Source organism: Lepus europaeus, chromosome 4 (genome assembly GCF_033115175.1).
Source record: "Lepus europaeus isolate LE1 chromosome 4, mLepTim1.pri, whole genome shotgun sequence".
NCBI lineage: Eukaryota > Metazoa > Chordata > Mammalia > Lagomorpha > Leporidae > Lepus > Lepus europaeus.
Genome location: NC_084830.1, coordinates 22,394,408 through 22,414,469, shown reverse-complemented (window position 1 = coordinate 22,414,469; position 20,062 = coordinate 22,394,408). Strand labels below are relative to the sequence as shown.

The 20,062-nt window shown below is 37.6% G+C and overlaps 1 protein-coding gene across 4 annotated transcripts in view; it reads left to right on the top strand.

Annotated features, from left to right (window-relative positions):
- Window positions 1-20,062, top strand: part of COL14A1 (collagen type XIV alpha 1 chain) — a 264,888-nt gene that overhangs the window by 192,152 nt on the left and 52,674 nt on the right. For all 4 annotated transcript variants that reach the window (XM_062188053.1, XM_062188054.1, XM_062188052.1 and 1 more), the window contains exons 37-40: window positions 6,020-6,073; window positions 10,059-10,154; window positions 11,375-11,428; window positions 11,815-11,868. In XM_062188053.1, coding sequence (XP_062044037.1) covers window positions 6,020-6,073; window positions 10,059-10,154; window positions 11,375-11,428; window positions 11,815-11,868 — 258 coding nt within the window. The remainder of the gene's footprint in view (window positions 1-6,019; window positions 6,074-10,058; window positions 10,155-11,374; window positions 11,429-11,814; window positions 11,869-20,062) is intronic.

Here is a 20,062-nt window from a genome sequence, read left to right as displayed (position 1 = left end):
TTTCCCTAACCATTTTCTTCCTTTCCAACTGACATGCTAGCAAGGGGTCATGATCGCAGTAAGTTAGCCCTGGAGCACTAGTAGAGCAATAAGATGAAAGCAACAGAAGTCTTCATACCGCCTTACATGGTAAAGATGTGCAACCATCTTCAACCAGATTTTAATACAAAAATAATATAACTCCCGTCTTTAAAATTTTAACATGATCTCTACTAAAGCAGAGAATTTTCTAAACTAATAATCTGTGGGTATAATTCTAGATCAGTTTTCTTTCAACATATTGTAGAAATGATTATACTCTTTTAAGATTTCCATTATAGTTACTCAAAAATTAGCTGGTACTCTAATTTCCACTTTTCTGTGGGAAGTTTGTCTTTTCTCTGTGTTTGCTTATAAGACACCTTTGGCTTTTGTGTACTGAAATTTCACTGAACTATATCTTTGATGTGAATTTTCACCATTGTCATTGTTTGAACTCCTTTAGATTTTTTAAGCTTCTTAAATTTGAATATCAACTTTCTGAATAACTTAGTATTCTAGGCCACAATCTCTCTGGATATTTCCTTTTACTTTTTTCTGATACTCCAACTGGATATGCATTATGATTTCCTACTCTCCATGTCACTTAATCTTTCATTTATTTTCTACCCATCTCTCTGGATTTCATCTCATTTATTTTCTACCCATTATCTCTGGATAATTTCTTCAAAATTATCTTCCAGTATATTCTATATTTGGCTATATTTATATGCTAATTAAGCTATCAATTTTGTTCTTGATTTCAACTTTGTATTTTGCATATCTATGCATTATATTTGGTTTATATTTATCATTTGTATCATCTTTTCTTCTCGTATAATACATTTCAAACAGTTTTTCTTTTAAAAGTATTAAATACAGGAGTTGGCATTGTGATGTAGGAGGTTAGATTGCTGCCTGTGATGCCAGCATCCTATATGGGTGCCAGATCTTGTCCTGACTGCTCCACTTCTGATCCAACTCCCTGCTAATGGCCTGGAGAAAGCAGCAGAGGGTGGCCAAAGTGTTTGGGCCCCTGCCACCCACATGGCAGACCAGATGAAGCTACTGACTCCTGGCCTTGGCCTGGCCCAGTGGTGGCTGCTATAGCCATCTGAGAAGTGAACTAGCAGATGGCAATTGTAATCTCTCTCTCTCTCTCTCTCTCTGATTTCACATAAATAAATAAATCTTTTAAAAATATTAAATATGGTCTATATTCTTTTTTTAAATGCCCTTTCTTAAAAGAGTTTATTTGTTTATTTGAAAGAGATGCACACACACACAAACACAAAGTTGGGGTGAGAGAGAGGGAGAGAAAGCTCCTGTATTCTTTGGTTCACTACCCAAATACCCCTAATAGCCAAGGCTATGGCAGGCCAAAGCTATGAGCCAAGAACTCAGTACAGTTCGCCTATGTGGGTAGCAGTGACCCAACCATGTGAACTGTCTCCTGCTGCCTCCTAGCATGTGCCTTGGCAGGAAGCTGGAACCAGAAGTGGAGCTGGAAGTTGAACCCAGGCACTTGGAGAACCAATGTGGCTATCCCAGGCATCATCTTAACTTCTGTGCTAGAGCCTGCCCTGAAGTTTATATTCTTTATCTGATAATTTCAATATTTTCTATATATGTGATTCTGCATTTTGTATGCTAATTTTACTCATAGTAACATTTCAGCATGTACTATGTAATTGTGTGTGTTTATATGGATTTGAGTCAATAACACTTGAAACTTTAATTCTGATAGTATTTGGAGCTTGTACTTAAACTCCAGGGAATACCTATATCTACTCTGCTAAGCTCCTAGATATACAACGCACAGAAAACCACTTTAAAGGTTTGACTCTGGCATTTTGTTTTGAGTCTCTTAGCCAAGATGAATTCTGATCCCCAGATGGTATAAGAATGGCTTGTAGGTAAAATTTCTTAGGGGAGACATTTTGTATTCCTGCCTTAACTAAAATAGAAAGACTATCTTGGTCTCCACCACACAGTGAGACATTTTTTCTTCTATGTCCTTCAGAAGATAGCCTTTCAGATTCTTTGTTTTCAAAGAATGTTTCCTAGTCAACCCTTTCCCTGCATGTCATGGCCTGAGGTTCCCATTTCAGCGCTCTGCATGGGCTCTTACACTTAAGCTTTGCAGCAAGCCTCAACCATCCTAACTCCTCCCCAAGGGCAATCTCAATGCATGTGTCTTGCTGCAATTTTTGGTTTCTTCTTTATTCCTGGTAATTAAGGATTCGGTGCTTAATTACAATAATGTTTATTTTATTTTAGGTAGCACTAATAAGCATTTGTAGCTGGAGGGTTTTTGAACTTCTTTCATCTGCAATACTTCTGGAGCAACTCATAAAATATTTATTTATTTATTACCTAAGACTGAAACTCTCTAATGAGAAAAGACAGCAGAGAAATGAAAAAGGGGGGAGGGTGGTTGAACTCTAACTTGGGTGGAAGGGCATAAAATGTAAAGTAGGAGTTTTATATAAAGTATAACAAATTATTAAGATACATTATCACAAACAATATGTAATAAATCCTGCCTGGTGATGGAACATAGTTTTGATTATCTTCTCATTCAATCATTTACAAAGTGATATGACCAGCCAATAAAATCATAAAGAGACCTGTAGAAAAGCATGGGCAGAAGAACCATATGCATTTGGCTAGACCGATTCTGTTTTATTAAAAGGATAGATGTTTTCATACACAAGTATTTGTTGAATTATTGTTATATACTCAGAGATGAAGGTTAGTGATAAGGAGGGAAAATAAATTAATGCTATAAAATGATCCCCAACTTTGAGAATTGGGGCCTTTGGCATGAGTATATGGGTGACAAACAGTCGCATTGGAATAAAACTTGTTAAATACAAATCACTTAAGATGCACAGGTCAAATTAGAGTTGTTATAGACATTCAATAAGGTTAACTGTAGTTAGGCTGCAAAAAACAGAAAATTTGACTAACACAGAGGTGTACTCTAATAGGGCATTAATTGTTCACTCAACACAATGTTTAGAGATAAGTGTTCCTGGGCAGATGAGTCTGGTCAACAGCTTCATCATGGACCTGAGCTCCTTCCAGTGTCTCACATTGTCTTCCTTAGACTTGATGCTTCTCCATCAAATTGGCCAAAACAGGTTAATGTAGCCTTTCTTACCTGCAAAAAAATAAATAAAAATAAATAAAAAATTTTAAAAAACATGGAAAGCAAATAATTATTTTTTAAGCCTATAACAGCAGGTAGAAAAGCAAGAAGGGAGTCAGAAAAGGCTCTCTGGTGGTCAACCTATTGTATTTGACCCACTGGTGAAAAATATTTGCCACATATGTAACATATGTACCTAGAACATATACACATATATACAGCAAAGGTATAGTATTCTAATACATGAAGAATTTCTAACAATTTAAGAGAAAAGGCATGAAATCCTATAGAAAACTTGGCAAAGTGTATAAATAGCACTCACAGTTAGGATAAAACATAAATGGACAGAAGTTATGAAAAAATCATAGTAATTTTCAGAGAAATGAAAATTAGAGTAAGAGGTTTTTTTTGACCAGATTATTAAAATGTTGGTTGATAGTATCTGATGTTGACTGAGATTTATAGAATAGGGAGCCTCTTAAATCACTGGCAGATATTTAACTGGCATAGCAATTTTGAAGTACAATTTGGTAATGCATCTGCATACCTGTCAAATGTCACTTACAATTCTACTTCTTGGCATCTTTTGAGAAATACTAACATTTTAACTTAAGGAATATATGAAGATGTTAATTTAAGCTTTGTTGAAACAGCAAAAAACATGAGGAAAACCACTTTAGATTCCAATAATAGAAGAATAACTAAAAAAATTAATACGTATCTAAGATTTGGACAACTATGCAAAAATTAAGAATAATGGGTTAATCTCTGTGTAATATCTCTAAAACATATTAAGTTTAAAAATTAGAATTATGTATGACATCTATACCATGAACTAACACTGCAATAGTAGCTATAGGCAATATTTTCAATATTTTTATAGATATACATACAGAGGCATAAAATGCAATTTCGAAATTGCATTTTATAAATCTGGAAGATCCCTTGCTTAGTATATACTAAGTTGATCTTCAGTATATGAAGGTAATTGAAAATGAAACTTGATAAAGGGTGGGATGGGAGAGGGAGAGGGGAGGGCCACGGGAGGGAGGGAGGTTGGTGGGGGAAGCCACAACAATACAAAAGTTGCACTTTGTAAATTCACATTTATGAAATAAAAAATAAATTAAAAAAAAATCTGGAAGATGGGCACCCAACTAATATTGAGGAGGGAATGGACTTAAGTGATTAAGATTAGGTGGGAGAAGCCATAAAGATCCCTAACCCAGTACTTTCCCAGTGACATAAATTGTTTCCTTTTTTTTTTTTTTTAAGATTTATAGTTACTTATTTAAAAGAGTTTACAGAGAAAGAGAGATCTTCCATTCATTGATTCACTCCCCAAATGGCCACAATGACTGGAGCTGGGCAGATCCGAAGCCAAGAGCCAGTAGCTTCTTCTGGGTCTCCCAGATGGGTGCAGGGGTCCAAGCTCTTGGGCCATCTTCCACTGCTTCCTCATACCATAAGCAAGAGAGCTTATGAATCAGAAGAGGATCAGCCGGGACACACACCTGCACCTATTTGGCATGCTGGTGCTGCAGGCAGAGGCTTAGCCTACTACATCAAGTGCCAGCCCAACAAAAATTATCCATTTCCAATCTTTCTGCTCATGTGAAGGAGAAATTATATCTTGTGCTCATGTGGCCCTTCCAACACTTGTTCATCTCCTTCTTCATCAAAAAGCAAACTCTGGGCTCACAGACTTTTATAAGAACAACATCTAACTAAATTTAGTAAAATCATTTATACTATATCTTTAAGGTTACCTCATTCCTTCAGCATGTGCTACTTTTATCCATTTGCTGTAATGCTATAAGATTTTCTTTTAAAATAGATGTATTTAAGGCCAGCGCCGCGGCTCACTAGGCTAATCCTCCGCCTTGCAGCGCCGGCACAGCGGGTTCTAGTCCCGGTCAGGGCACCGGATTCTGTCCCGGTTGCCCCTCTTCCAGGCCAGCTCTCTGCTGTGGCCAGGGAGTGCAGTGGAGGATGGTCCAAGTGCTTGGGCCCTGCACCCGCATGGGAGACCAGGATAAGCACCTGGCTCCTGCCATCGGATCAGCGCGGTGCGCTGGCCGCAGCACACCAACCGTGGCGGCCATTGGAGGTGAACCAACGGCAAAGGAAGACCTTTCTCTCTGTCTCTCTCTCTCTCACTGTCCACTCTGCCTGTCAAAAAAATAAATAAATAAAATAGATGTATTTAAGTGAAATAGTGAGTCAAAGAAACTATCCAGAGTCTGTATATGCATGCATATGTTTAAATACGTTAAGCATATATACAAAGAACTTATACACATATTTATTTTGTATGTGTATATATGCCTATGTAAAGAGAACTGTTGAATACTAATATAGGTGATACATTATAATTTTGAGGGAAAGTAGAAATGTTTGAAATTATAGAAACACATATTTGTCTTCTTTCTGTGTAAAGAAAATTGAATTTTTGCTATTTTCATGTGCCTTTTACAATTTAGTTGAATAATTTCAAAATTATGTTATAAATCATAGCAAATTTTAGATTAACAATATGTTTTATTTTCTGCATCTATTCGTCATAGCAGTCTTACATAATCACTAAATAAACTTCATAATTTCTGAAGATTTGAAAGGATTTGGCAAAGAAAGTTTTCTCAAACTATGCAATCATCTACAGGGAAGGTTGAGACTTGAAGGCAAATTTCCAGTTAAGGATCATGTGGTGTACATTTGTATACCATTACACAATGTGTGGGTTTTATATAAAATAATAATGACATAATCTGTATTATTAAGGGAAATGAATGAAATATACTGTTTTGAGAGTTTTCTTTGAGCTAATACTTAACATCTGTTTGCCAGGGTGGTCCAGGACTCCGAGGACCAAAGGGCCAACAAGGTGAACAAGGCCCTAAGGTAACGTGCACGCCCTCCTCTCCTCTCCTCTCCTCTCCCCTCCCCTCATTCCCCCTCTTGCTCCCCCTCCCTCTCTCCTTTTCCCTTCTACCATTCCTTTCCCCCTTCCTCTTATCCATTTATCATCCCTCCCTCTCTGTTATAATTCATCATCATTTTGGAGTTCAATATGATTTAATCCACCATTGTAGCCTAAAGCTGCCTACATTTTCAAGAAAGTCATATTGAATCCCTTTTCCTTATATTTGAAGACATGTGCTGTTAAATCAAAAATAATGTTTCACAACAGGAAAGTTTTTCTGGGTCCAAAATAAGAGTGTTAATTTTCTGAGTGGCTTGGTCTCTAAGATAATTCTTTCTCTGGTACGTTCTCATCTTCCTCTATCTACAACAATAATGTATATTTTTGAACCATAATACAGAATCACAATTTGGCATCAATCCCTTCCAGGTAATATCTCAGGTTTTAGATTCCTTCTTCTCCTTTGCTACTCTGTATAATCAAACACACAGCTTTACTTTCCATTGTCACTGACCAAAACCGTGAAATGTGGTGGTTCAGGTTGTACAAAGGCATCATCCAAGACAACCAGGCCATGGTAAGCAATGCCAAGACACACATTTTTCTATTTTGCACAAAGGCAACCTAAGGCCTGGCAGAATCCCAGCCACTAATTGAGTTCAGGCTTCATCCTCCACCCTCTAGCTTTTGGCAATTCTCTTAACTGGTCTCCTGTCTCCAGTGGCTTGACTTTCTCAATGATTCTTCACATCTGTCCCCAGATTAATTTCCTTAATGTGTATGCTGGATCATGTCATTCTCTTCCAAAGCTGTAGTCATGTGCTATTGCCATGAGAACAGAGGTCATCCTCTTTGGCATGACATTCAAAGTCCTTCGTAATCTGATCCCCATCTCATCTCCATCATGTTGTTCCATGCCATCTCCTCTCCAGCCATCTTGCTTGACTTACTGCTTCAACATGGCTTCTTATTAGATTTTCATAGCATTTATTCATGGGAAGACAACATTAAAAATATTTTACTATATAATTGGAGACAGCTGAAACAACATTGGAGAAACTATGAGGATAAAATGAAGTAACTGAAAGAAGGCTGAAGATAGTTCATCAAGTACTAATTCATACGCAGACCATAAGCTGTCTCCTTTTCTGCTTATTGTCTTCTGTGTCCTGAGGCGTAGTTGAAGTATCTGACTTGGCTCCATCTCTTGTGGTGCTGTAAGAAAGGTCCATGATTGGAGGCCTCTTGTCAAATAAGGCTGCTCTGGATCTTCTTTGGTTTACCCAACAGCAGAGCCCATGAGCTCCTGTGGATTCTGACCTCCTCATCCCAACACCTGCAGGCATGACCTCATTGTGTTTCCAACATTATTACTGGATGATAGTTCCAATTATACAGATAAATTAGTTTCTACATTTAGTTCCTACATTAGTTCCTACATTTTTAGTGGCCCCCAAATTCTACTGTTTCATTCCCACAAAATTACTACTGATATGATTATTTCTATAAGATAATTTTGATGCACCAACTATACAACTATATAAGAGTTTTAGAAAGTTTTGTTGGACAAAAAATGCTCATGTGTTCACCAGTGTGAACAGTATAGGAACAGATAAGCTACATTGTTGATATTAAAGCTCCAATATATATTTTTAAATTTTGTTAGAACAAATAGATAAAAAGAATTTGGAAGTGCAAATCATGTGGCTCGTTTCTCCTAGTCATTTTGTCTCATATATATATATTTATATTTGTGTCTTTATATGAAATAAAATCAGACTACCTAATTTTTGTCCTAATACTTTTATCTCAGTTACTCAATAATATATAATCTATATATTATTAAACTATTAAAGTGTTACATAATATTAATAAACTGCCTGTTTGTCTCCTCAGTCATACTTTTAAACTTCTAGATACCTCTATCTTCTTTCCTTTTATACCATACTTTTATGTACAGTTATCATTCAGTGCTTCTACCTCCTCATCTCCAAAATAATTCTCAACCTGCATATGACTTATCTTCCCTTAGAAGTCCTATGAAATTCCTCTCATTACAGTCACCCATTACTTGCTCATTACAAGTTCCATTGGCTATGGTTTAATTCCCATATTGCTTATGACATATACAATATCTGAAACAACTGGACATCCCATTATTTGGATATTTCTCCTCTTTTAGCCCATTCTACACTACTACCACATTATATCTTCATTCTCTCCCTAAATTCTTACACTTTTTCATTTTGGATTATTTCCAAGGCTTCTCTTTCTCTCCTATATAATTTTTATCTCATTTTTATCCATTTTCTCTTTCACTGTATCAACAAACTCTCCTTAATAACTTCACCTAACAATTTGTCTTCAACTACCCCAAATCCCATCCAGATTTCACCTGACTACCAAACTGTTGGACATTTCCATGTGGTTTTCCCCATTCATCTAACTCTTATGAGATCTCCATCTTCTCACTGAATTTATCTTTATTTATCCCATTACGATTTTTCTTCTGTATTATTTGACTCAGGTAGTGGATTCCCCAAGCTTATGCATAAGATAGTTCTCAAGTGAAATAACTACAGGAAATGAAATCAATCTGTCAAAGAGACATCTGCACTTCCATATTTCTTGCAGCATTATTCACAATAGCCAAGAAATGGGAACAACCTAAATGTCTATCAGTTAATTAACGAATAAAGAAAATGTGATACAGTATGGAATACTACATGTTCATTACAAAGTTTTAAACACTGGCATTTGAGACAACTTGGATAGAATTGGAGGTCATTAGGTTAAGTTGAAGAAGCCAGACTTAAAAAAAAAAATACTGTGTGATGTCACTCATCTGTGGAATCTACAAATGTTGATCTGGTAAAAGTGAGAGTAGTACAGTGGTTACTAGAGGCTATGGAGTATAGGAGGGAGAGATGGGAAGGGAAAGTTTGGTCAACAGACACTAAGTTGCAGTTAGATAAGAGAGGGAAATTGTGCTATGCTACTGCACAGTAGGGTGCCTTTAATAGTAATTACTACTGTAGTAGTAATAATATACTAAATATATCAACAAAATTAGAAGAAAGGATTTTGGATTTTTTTCTCAGAAATGATAAATGTTTTATGATTTTGATATGATTATTTTAATGTGAATACTATACAATGTGTACATGTACCAAAATATCAAGTACATCATATAAATATACATCTTTATGTTAATTTAAATAAATAAGGTGGTACCCAAATATTGGCAATTTTAACTGCATAAAATATAGCTTTAGTTTGAGTCACAGAATAAGGGAAGAAGAAATTGAGGATAAGTAGATTTTCTGATTATAGAGGCGGCATTTTTTAAACCACAACAGAGTCCAAATTATAGAAAGGGTACTAAAGTGAAAGAGATACCTTATCCTGAAAAGAAAGTAAACAAATAATACAGAGCCTACAGCAGGTCATTCGGTGGGCACTGAAGAAGTATAGGGGATGGCAGTTCCAAGGTGAGAAAGCAAACTGAGGCCAGGTGCAAAGTTCTCAGTAAATATAAAGGCATGTCCCTGAGGTAGGTAGTTGACAGTGATGAAGATGGAGAGAATCAAGTACAGCTGGGTGACTGAAACGTCACAGCCCAGGAGGGCAGTCTTGAAGCACTTGAGCCCTTTGAATTTATTATGGCATGTGGAGGGTCTAATTACTCACATAGTTGGTACTGCATTCTCACTTAGGGAAGCAAACAACAAAAAAAATAAGATTGTAGCAATCCCTGTGTGTTTGCTGTTATATAGTTCACGGATGACATTTTGCCTGGGAGAGGAATCACTTAAGGCTTAGTGTCTTGCTGCTGTTTGTATGTCTCATGCTTAGGAAAAATTGTATAAGGAAATACATGGTAAGTGCCCTAAGCAGAAATATCTTCTTGGTATCAAAGAGTTTAACTTGTTTCTAGAATGACTTTTCTGTCTTGTATTCCAGGGACCAGATGGACCTCGTGGTGAAACAGGCCCTCCAGGACCCCAAGGTCCCCCTGGACCTCAAGGACCAAGTGGTCTGTCCATTCAAGGAATGCCCGTGAGTTGTGTGCAAACATTCAGAAGGGTTTCATCCACTTTTCCATGAGGTTAAAAAGAATGAACTTTTGTCTTCTGTGCTTTAATAATGATCCTCAGTCCCTTTGAAAGTGATGATTGATTGAGAGCCTCTTCTCCAGCTATGTCCTTAGCCACTTGGTTTGTTTTTCTTTTCGCTCATTGTTGGAGGTCTTTTAAATACAGGTGCATGAGCAGGGAATAAGAATATCCACAAACTACAAATTTATGTCTGTGGGAGAAAAATATGGCTTATCATGTATAGCCTGTTTTCCTGTTTGGCTAAATTCTTAAGTAAAAAAGAATAAATGTTACACAAATTTAAGTTATTCAATATTTATTTTTAGGAATTTTGGATGTGCTTTAAGAAAGCCATTTATTCATGAGCCTAATTGCAGCTGGCATCACAGTGCAGTCACACTGAGTGGGAGTTTTAGATTTAGATGGTGTATTTATAGAGTTAACATTCCTTTGCAGAGCTATTCTGAACCATTGAAGACAAGTGTAACTCCACTCACTGATTCTCATTAATCTTCCTATAGGGATCTAAATTTAAATAGTAAAATAATAAAATATATAATAAAATAATAAGGTATAAGCTTAAATAATAAGATCTGTCTCTAATTAATATTTAAAGTAACCAGATTCCTTTAAACACACGTTTTAGCAACCCTTCTGCAGATGGTATTTCTGTCTCCTTAGCTGAGAGTTTTCCCCTACAGAATTACTTTTATGTTTTAGAAAGTATCAGCATGCAAGTTTGTATAATCAAATGATTATAAATGATAAACATTTTGTTGAGGTGTTACTACTTTTTAGGTTTTGTGTTGGCTTTTCTATTTTTATATTCTACTCATGTTTTTTGAGCCAAAATAAAACCAAATCTACATAGGTATGAGATTTTAAAATCTAAAATATAAATAATATGGAAAAATCAACTCTCCTTCCCATGTATTTAGGGTATTTGCTTAGCAATGTTGGACTGTGTATTCTATGTTGAAACTATTCTGGTGTTTAATGTTCAGCTTCACAGGAATGTTTACATAAATGGCATAGCAAATGTGAGGAGTGAAATATGCTCTTTTGGATGTTAGTGTTAAAGCAATTTCGTGTTGAAGCATATTCTACAAGTCAGAGCAGGGAGAAGTTAAGACTAAGAATTTGCTTATGTGAACTTAACTCTCTGTGCTTTTGGATATTCAGGGAATGCCAGGCGAAAAAGGAGAGAAAGGAGATACTGGCCTTCCTGGCCCACAGGTATTATTTTTAATATTTTTCAGTCTAATGCTATTATTGGCTCTAGAGTTTTGCCAAGGAAAAGAGGCTGTAGTTTCTGAAGTCAGCTGTGATTTTGGCAACAAATGGTTTCCATATTAAAGACTGTGTGCCTGTATTCATTTACCGTAAGCTCCATCCGAGACCCACATTGATGCTCTGCAGGAAAGCTCTAGTGGGCCCTGGGGTTGGGATAGTGGTGCTAAGGTTCTCTTCCGTGGATAACTTTCAGGACTGAACTCTACCTAAGTCATCAAGGTTCACCATTTTGCTTTTAGCTTTGTTTCGCGGCTTTGACTTGTTTCAGGGAAGTTGAATGAGACTGACCGCTTTCTGTGGATCTGAATTTCTGTTTGTCTTCTACCTAGGGTATCCCGGGAGGCATTGGTTCACCTGGACGTGATGGTTCACCAGGCCAGAGGGTAAGGACCCGCCCAAGGATGGTTCTGATTGCTCCTTAGTGAAGTAGACTTTTCATCGAGTCTTTATTGGCTGTTGGCAGTTTCCACGTTGGGAAGTCAAGCCAGTTTCTGTATTTTGTTTTCTCCTGTCTAGCTACATTATACCTACCCTGTATCCATTTCCCTTCAGTAACATATCCTGTGTCCATTACTTTCATCAAAACCTGGAAACTTTCATCAGACCTTCCAGACTACCATGGTTCTTTCCGAATGTTCTCATTATGTGAATCTGGTTTCTTCTGAGTTTGGGCCATTGATTTAGATTTTTCTAATTCAAATTCTTACATCATGAGGCCAAAGGAAATCAAGAATAATGTGAGTTAAAATTTAAGTAGAATGAATGTCTTTGCATAGAATCTCTATTTATTTAGTGTACTTCATTTATCTGTTCTTTTAACCTGTTCAAGTCATCAGCAATAATACCGAGCATAAATATGGTCAGGGATGGATAAGTTAGCATCTGGCATTGAGTTGACAAAGTTTTCTGAGTCAGGTTGGAGCCTCTTGTTTTCAAAGAATTTACAGTTTACTGAGAGGAAATATAACTAAATGAGAAACTCTATTACATGCTATAATGGGGGCAAAGCCCTATGAGAACACAAAGAAGGGATAACCAAGCCAGACTTGCAAGATTGTGGAGCGCTTCCCAGAGGAGTGACCGTCTAAGCTGAGTCGTCACTGAAAGAGGGAAGGAAGCCAGGAGGGTGAGGAAAGGAAAGCTATGACAAGCAGAGAATAACATACAAAAGAGAAGCCATGAAGAGAAGGTGGGATGTTTCCTGTGTTGTACATGGTTTAGTGTTGCTGAAGATCAGAGTACAGTGTGTGTGTGTGTGTGTGCACTCACACACTCATACACATGTATGCATGTATTGCTTAGATAGGAGAAGGTTGTCAAGAGAGAAAACTGGGGAGGTAAACACAAATTCACTAGAAGTGTCTGTTTTTCCAGGTTGAGGATTTTGAAAGCAATCGAAATCATTAAATTTTCTGCAAGTAAAAAAAACAAACAAACAAAAAAACTAATCTTATCATTTAAACCGTCACTAATTTAGACATATGAGCAGTTCTACATTTTTTCTTAAGACTGAGTTACATAGAGTGACAACCACTTAGATCCAGTCCAATTAAGGACAACACAATTGGCGTTTCCTGATGTTTCTGGTACAGCTTACCTGCTAGGTCAGCAAACAGTTGCCTGGAAGACTCATTTTTCTATTCAAACACTGTCTTTAGTTCAGGGTAACTATACTGCCTAGGAATAGGAACTGTTTTTCCTATAGAAGTGAAGATATGGGGTCTTAAATCCTTTCCACTTTCTTTTCTTTTTTTATTTTACACCAAACTTTGATTTGCTTAAAATCTCAGTGTAGTTTCTGTTCAACAAATGGAACTTTTCTGTAAAACATGGTTAGATAAATGAAACTGAAAAAGGCCTTTTTTACTTTCTATAAAAGTTAGATTATTATAAAGCTCCTGTATACATGGAAGGAGTATGTAGAAGTATTTATGTTTTTTGGCAAAGGGCTTCAGCCAAGATCCTGTGTGGTTACACACCTAGATTCTTTCCTGATTCCTGACATTCTGAAAACGGCAATTCTGGAGATTTGGTTCAGTGAGTTTATTTGATTTACCTATGCATGGAGTCCAATCTTGGCAAAGAACTCCAAAATCAAAAATGTTGGATTAGTGTTTGGGTCATTTGGTTTTAGAATTCTTTCTTTTAAAGCCAATATACCAGCCTGAGCCTTACATAAATATTTTGCTGTGCCTGCAAATGTGTTGTGTTCTTCTATAGAATTAAAAGCAATGGAGCTATAAGAGACTGACGAGGTAGCTGTGTCTGGATTTAAATTTTCCTTCTCTCAATGTGGAACTAAAACATTCAGGGTGCATCTGATTCTTTTGAAAACTTCTGGGATGGAAAGGCACTTTCTTTTTTTTTTTTTTTTAAGCTGGGCTTAGAGGATACTCATTCCTTACAGAACCATATTTTTTATAAAAGAAAAAATATTTTATGAATCATTTGATGATTGTTTTAGAAAAGATATTTGATGGCAGTGCTATTCGTGTATGTCTCAAGGGAATGTCATTCACATGGGGTAAAAACACAGTAATGCCATGGAATGGTGCAACATGCCTGCCTTGCTTGAGAGGTGTGTGTGTGTGTGTGTGTGTATCAATCAGCCATATCCTAATTGATCACATACAATGAGCCATGTATTATGCTCACCCTGGAAAGAATTGTCCTTTTTTAAGATTCATTTATTTATTTGAAAGTCAGAGTACCAGAGAAGGAGAGACAGAGACAGAGAGACAGAGAAAGAGACAGAGAGATTGTCCCTCTGCTTGTTCACTCCACAAATGGCCACAATGATCAGGGCTGAGAAAGACCAAAGCCAGAAGCCAGGAACTTTATCTGTGTCTCTCATGTGGGTGCAGGGGCCAAGGATGTGGGCTATCTTCTACTGCTTTCCCAGGAGCATTAGCAGGGAGCTAGAATGGAAGTGGAGCAGCCAGGACTCAAACCAGTTGCCCATATGGAATGCCGGCACTGCAGACAGCAGCTTAATCTGCTGCCACCACAGTGCCAGCCCCAAGAGTTGTCCCTCATTGCCTGGAGAGAAGAATCTAGAAGAGGAGAACATGTCAGAAATTAAGAAGGCAATTTGTAGACCATTTGCCAAGCAGAAATGGAAGGATGCCATGGAGTCCAAAGGGTGATTATTTCCCTGGACCAGGAAAGCCAATGGGTCTTCTCAGAGATGCTAGAGAAGGAAGTCAGGCAGCGTGGGAGAAAACAGTTACTTAACTGGTTCTGATCTGCTGAGTCGGGTGATCTGGGGGTTTAAGGATAGAGAAGATCTGAAACAACTAGATAGTTATTTAGCAGGGCCATAAGGGGGGAGGCCCAAGACCTGCTTTCATGGTAGTAGACAGATGTGGGCCATGGAGAAGCCTGCAAGACAGCTCCATTGGAGGTCTAGGTCTCTCTGGTTAGGTGGTAGGAGGGAAGGGACTGCTGAAAGGGTACCAAGAACAAGCACCTCATGATTATTCCTGTTTGGCCTCAGGACATCCAGAAAGGCAAGGCTTCATTGAGAGAAACATAATAAAAACAACAGCAATTACAACCATGCCATAAAAGAGCTTGGAGGTGAACAGAGGAGGATGAGACACTACGAAAATACATGGGTAGCTACTTCCAGAAAGCTCTCCAGTTCAGCTTGACTTTCTAGGGAATCGGGAAAGCAGAACTATGCTTTTCCTTCATTTTGAGCACTTAAATATCTTGATGTTGCTGGGTCTACATTTCTCTTGAAAACCTACTGTGGGCAGAGGAGGCTGCAGTATTTGTGATGATGCTCAATCAGTGCTTCTACCTCCTCAGTCTGAAGAGCTGGTGAGTGAAGTGTGCGATTCCTTACTGCTCCTTCCCTCTTTTTCATCTTTGCCTGCTCGTATTGACAGCCGAGAACTAATGCCCAAACCTGGCATCAGCTGCACAAGTGGAAGGTTAGCACCACTTTCCTGAAGATAGTGCCAATGATACCTCTGAATATGGCCTGGAAGGAGGGAGACCTTCACAAATAGTAATAGTGAAAACGGTGGAATAAGTTCTCTTCTGGTGTTTCTGGCTTATTCTGTCTTTTCCCAAGGAGAACTTTTGACTCTTAGAGGCAGCTCTTATTTAACTCTGGGCCTGAGGCCATAAGCAAGTCCAGCAAAAGCTGGATTTCTTCACTGAACCAGTTCCTGTCCCTCCTGGGAAGCCAAAGGACCGTAGTGCAGGTTAACACTTTAAAAAGCAACAGTGAACACTCAGATTGGACAGCGAATGTCTTTAGGCATCCACTTTTCCTTCTGAGCCCTTCCAACCAAAAGCATTCTGGTCTCATCTTTTTTTCCCACTGTGGATCTTGTCACCTCCCTCTTGTTTCCTTTCTTTTCTTGGTATCTGTAAGCTCGGGCCTAGTAGGTGATTTTTGAACTCTTCTGATGGAAAGTGGATTTGTCATCCTCAGAGTAGACATCCTGGTGGTCCTTAGAGAAACTATAGAGGAGATACAGAGTCAGAGAGAGAGAGCTGAAAGCAAAAGAAAGAAAAAGAAAATTCAACAGTTTTTCTGTTGAGGATCACTTATATCAAAGACTACAAGTAGAAATGTTCAAATTGTTTCTGTTTTCCAATTCTTTTTTTTAACTTTTATTTAGTAAATATAAACTTCCAAAGTACAGTTTATGGATTACAATGGCTTTTCTCCCCTATAACTTCCCTTCCACTCTCACCCCTCCCATCTCCCACTCCCTCTCCATTCCATTCACATCAAGATTCATTTTCAATTGTCTTTATATATAGAAGATCGATTTAGTATATATGAAGTAAAGATTTCCTCAGTTTGCACCCACACAGAAACACAAAGTCTAAAATACTGTTTCAGTACTAGTTATAGCATTACTTCACACTGGACAACATATTAAGGACAGACAACATATTAAGGACAGACAACATATTAAGGACAGATCCCACATGAGGAGTAAGTACACAGTGACACCATTGTTGACTTAACAATTTGACACTCTTGTTTATGGCATCAGTAATCTCCCTAGGCTCTAGTCATGAGTTGCCAAGGCTATAGAAGCCTTCTCACTAGTCCAAGTGATCAATTTCAGTTCACAGTTGATCACACTGATAGGTCTAAGAGTCAAAGGGATCACACAAACAACACTAGTGTCTGCTAATACTAATTGATAGAATAAAAAAGGGAGAGAACGATCCAACATGGGAAGCGAGATACACAGCAGACTCATAGAATGGCAGATGTCCTAAACAGCACTCTGGCCTCAGAATCAGCCCTTAAGGCATTTGGATCTGGCTGGAGAGCCCATGAGAGTATTTTAGGCATGGAAAGCCAAGACACTCTGGCAAAAAAAAAAAAACACAAAAAAACAAAAAACAAACAAACAAACAAACAAAACCACTAAATGAAAGATCTCTGCGAGTGAGATCCCAGTGGAAAGAACGGGGACATCAAAGAAGGAGGTACCTTTCTCTGAAGGGAGGAGAGAACTTCCACTTTGACTATGACCCTGTCTGAATATGATCAGAGTCAGTAAACTGTTTTCCAATTCTTAAGGTGGTTATATAAAATGTCAAAGAAACAAGAAATGAAAATGACAAGGAGGTATATTTCTATGACATCTGAAAGATAGTGATGCCCCCATGGTGCACAGTGCATTCATTTTTAAGATCCAAGTAGACTTAATTTGGAATGTTTCCTTCCCTCATGCCACAACCACAGCCTTCCTGCCTCATGTATAAAAGATGAAATACTTAAACAACTTCCTGCATCTGAATCCTGCAGAACTTGTGAGGGAATTGGGATGCAAGTTGGCCCTGTGGTGAATGGCCTATATTTTGCTTAGTCAGACCTGAGTTTCAACCCTGGTCACGTGACATTGGTTCAAAAAATGTTTATAAGACTCACTTTTCTTAGTTGTAGGGTAAAAAAAAATTGACTCCTTGGGGTTGTTCTGAAGATTAATCCATATAAAGCATTTCTACAAAGAGTTCATTTTTAGCTAGCATTAGCAGTATTTACTATTCTCTAGGAAAATCCTAATGAGTTAGGATATTTTCTAATTATAATGCTTATAATTGATATAATAAGATGTCTTGAAAGATTATAAAGCAAAGCAGAGAAGTCTAAAGAGAAAGTAAGTGAATTCTACCTTGAAAGAACACTTGAAATTTGCTTCTTTATTTATATGTGTGGCTTTGATGTTACACAAAGGCTATATTGTGATGAATGATCCCATCTCATCAAAGGTGAATTAGACTTAAAAGAATATACTTGAGAAATTGAACTTGACTCAACTCGCTAGATTTAATTCCTATTATAAATGTAAAGCAGTAATGAGAGATCCATAACCAGTAGTTTGCGGAATATTAAGGTCTGAGATAATTATCCCTCACAGCATCTTCCTCATGTAAGAGAGGAAATGTAATACACCTTCAAAAACTTGGTGGAAAGAATGAATTAATTTTCTTCTTTGTGGCTCTGTATGGATTTTCATAAAATCCCAGGAAAACTTTCTCCTAGTCAGCCAGAGTGATGATAGCATATGCAATCAGGATTTGGCAGATTAACTTAAGAAACTAGCAATGACTACCATCTTTATTGAATATGTGCTTTAAAAATGTTAGGTTTTCTAACCTTCAGAATAACCAGGAATATGAGTTACTGTTACCCCAATTTTACAAAGAGCCTGAAACTCACCAAGTTGTTGGAACTGTAAAATGCCACACAGAAACTGTAGGAGCCAGCATTCTAATCCAACACTACTCTCTTTCTCTCTACCAAATAATGTTAATATAGATTGCTGTGGGATTTTGTGACTGTGCAAAAATCTTCCACAAAGGAGATATTTATTAAAAAGTGGGACTTGGAGGGTGAACCAACGGCAAAAGGAAGACCTTTCTCTCTGTCTCTCTCTCTGTCCACTCTGCCTGTCAAAAAAAAAAAAAAAGTGGGACTTGATGCTAGAGATGTCTTACCCAGCATTTTGGGCAGGAGGATCCCAGTTTCTTAAGTAAATATTAACGCTACACCCATAAATTGTTTTCTTTGATCACTTTCCACCTTCCATGGAGAACGGCGTATCGACACACTTCTGAGAAGACAACAATGGCTGGGTCATTTTGTCCTGTGTTATCACTGGCTTTAAAGGTTGCTGTTGCTGTTGGGGCACAGACATAATGCAAACAATAACATCTGAGTTGTGCTCTGGCTCCTATACTGCTAGATCCTAAACAGGGCAGATATTTTTGTGTGTGTGTGTGTGTGTGTGTTTTTTTTTTTTATAGTTCTTATTTTTCCACAGAAACCTTTTATTTAAGCTATACAAACTTCATACATCACATAAATAGAAATTTAGAAACACAGCGATTCTTCCAACCCTACCCTCCCTCCCACCCCCGTACCACCCCTCCTCTTCCTTCTCCTATTTCCATTTTAGTTTTTTACTAAGATCTATTTTTAATTAACTTTATACACTTAAAATTAAGCAACTTAAACCATCAGCTTGTTTGATGTTTTGCTTTTTTTTTTTTAAGATTTTTATTTATTTGAGAGACAAATTTACAGGCAGAGGAAGGAAGAGACACAGAAAGGTCTTCCATCCGCTCTTCACTCCCCAGATGGCTGCAACGGCCAGAGCTGGGCTGATCAGAAGCCAGGAGCAAGGAGCTTCTTCCTGGTCTTCCACTGGGTGCAGAGGCCTAAGCACTTAGGCCATCTTCTGCTTTCCCAGGCACATTAACAGGGAGCTGGATCGAAAGTGGAGCAGCCAGGACAGGAACTGGCACCCATATGGGATGCTTGTCTTTAAGTAGAGGCTTAGCCCACTACACCCAGCCATAGCTTCTTGCTTTATTTTTTTAATGTTAATACAGATTCCTGGAATTCATTCTCAGAAATACAGATATCAAAGATTTTAAGCATAACTTAGAAATGTACAGTCTAAAAACAGCTCAGTGATTGTGATAACTAGCCAGCTTATAGAATTGCTGCAAAAACAAGAGGGTACTACACAAACTTTCTGGAAAAGGGAAATTAAAAGCTAAATTCATTTTGGGTACAAAAAAATTGAAATCCTTGTATAGTTTTTTCATGATATGCATTTTCCATTAACTTCTTAAAGACCCTGCATATATTGCAGGAGTCCTATTATATGTTAAAGTAATTCTTTGACAGAACATTGCTAATATTTTGTGACTTAATTCTTTGAAGTTATCACTGGAGAGTAAAAATATACACGTTGACTTTTATATATCCATTAAATTACGTGTAAAAGTGTACATGTTTAAAATTGTGTGTCACATATGTATATTTACATATACATTTTTGAGTGTGTGTTTATATCACTAAAATTTCTCAGGCGACCCAACTGGTATCATCCATAGGGATTAATCTTGGATCTCCAGCCTGGACCAGTGTGCAGTCTGTGGCTTTTTGCTACTTGGCCTCTTAATCTGGTGGTGGTTCTTAATTCTTAGCTGCAAATAGCGGCCTTATTTCTTATGGCTGACTGCCACACTGCTCCACTCTCAGGAGGTCTAGGCCTCACCACAAGGTTGAAATTGTACTTCAGG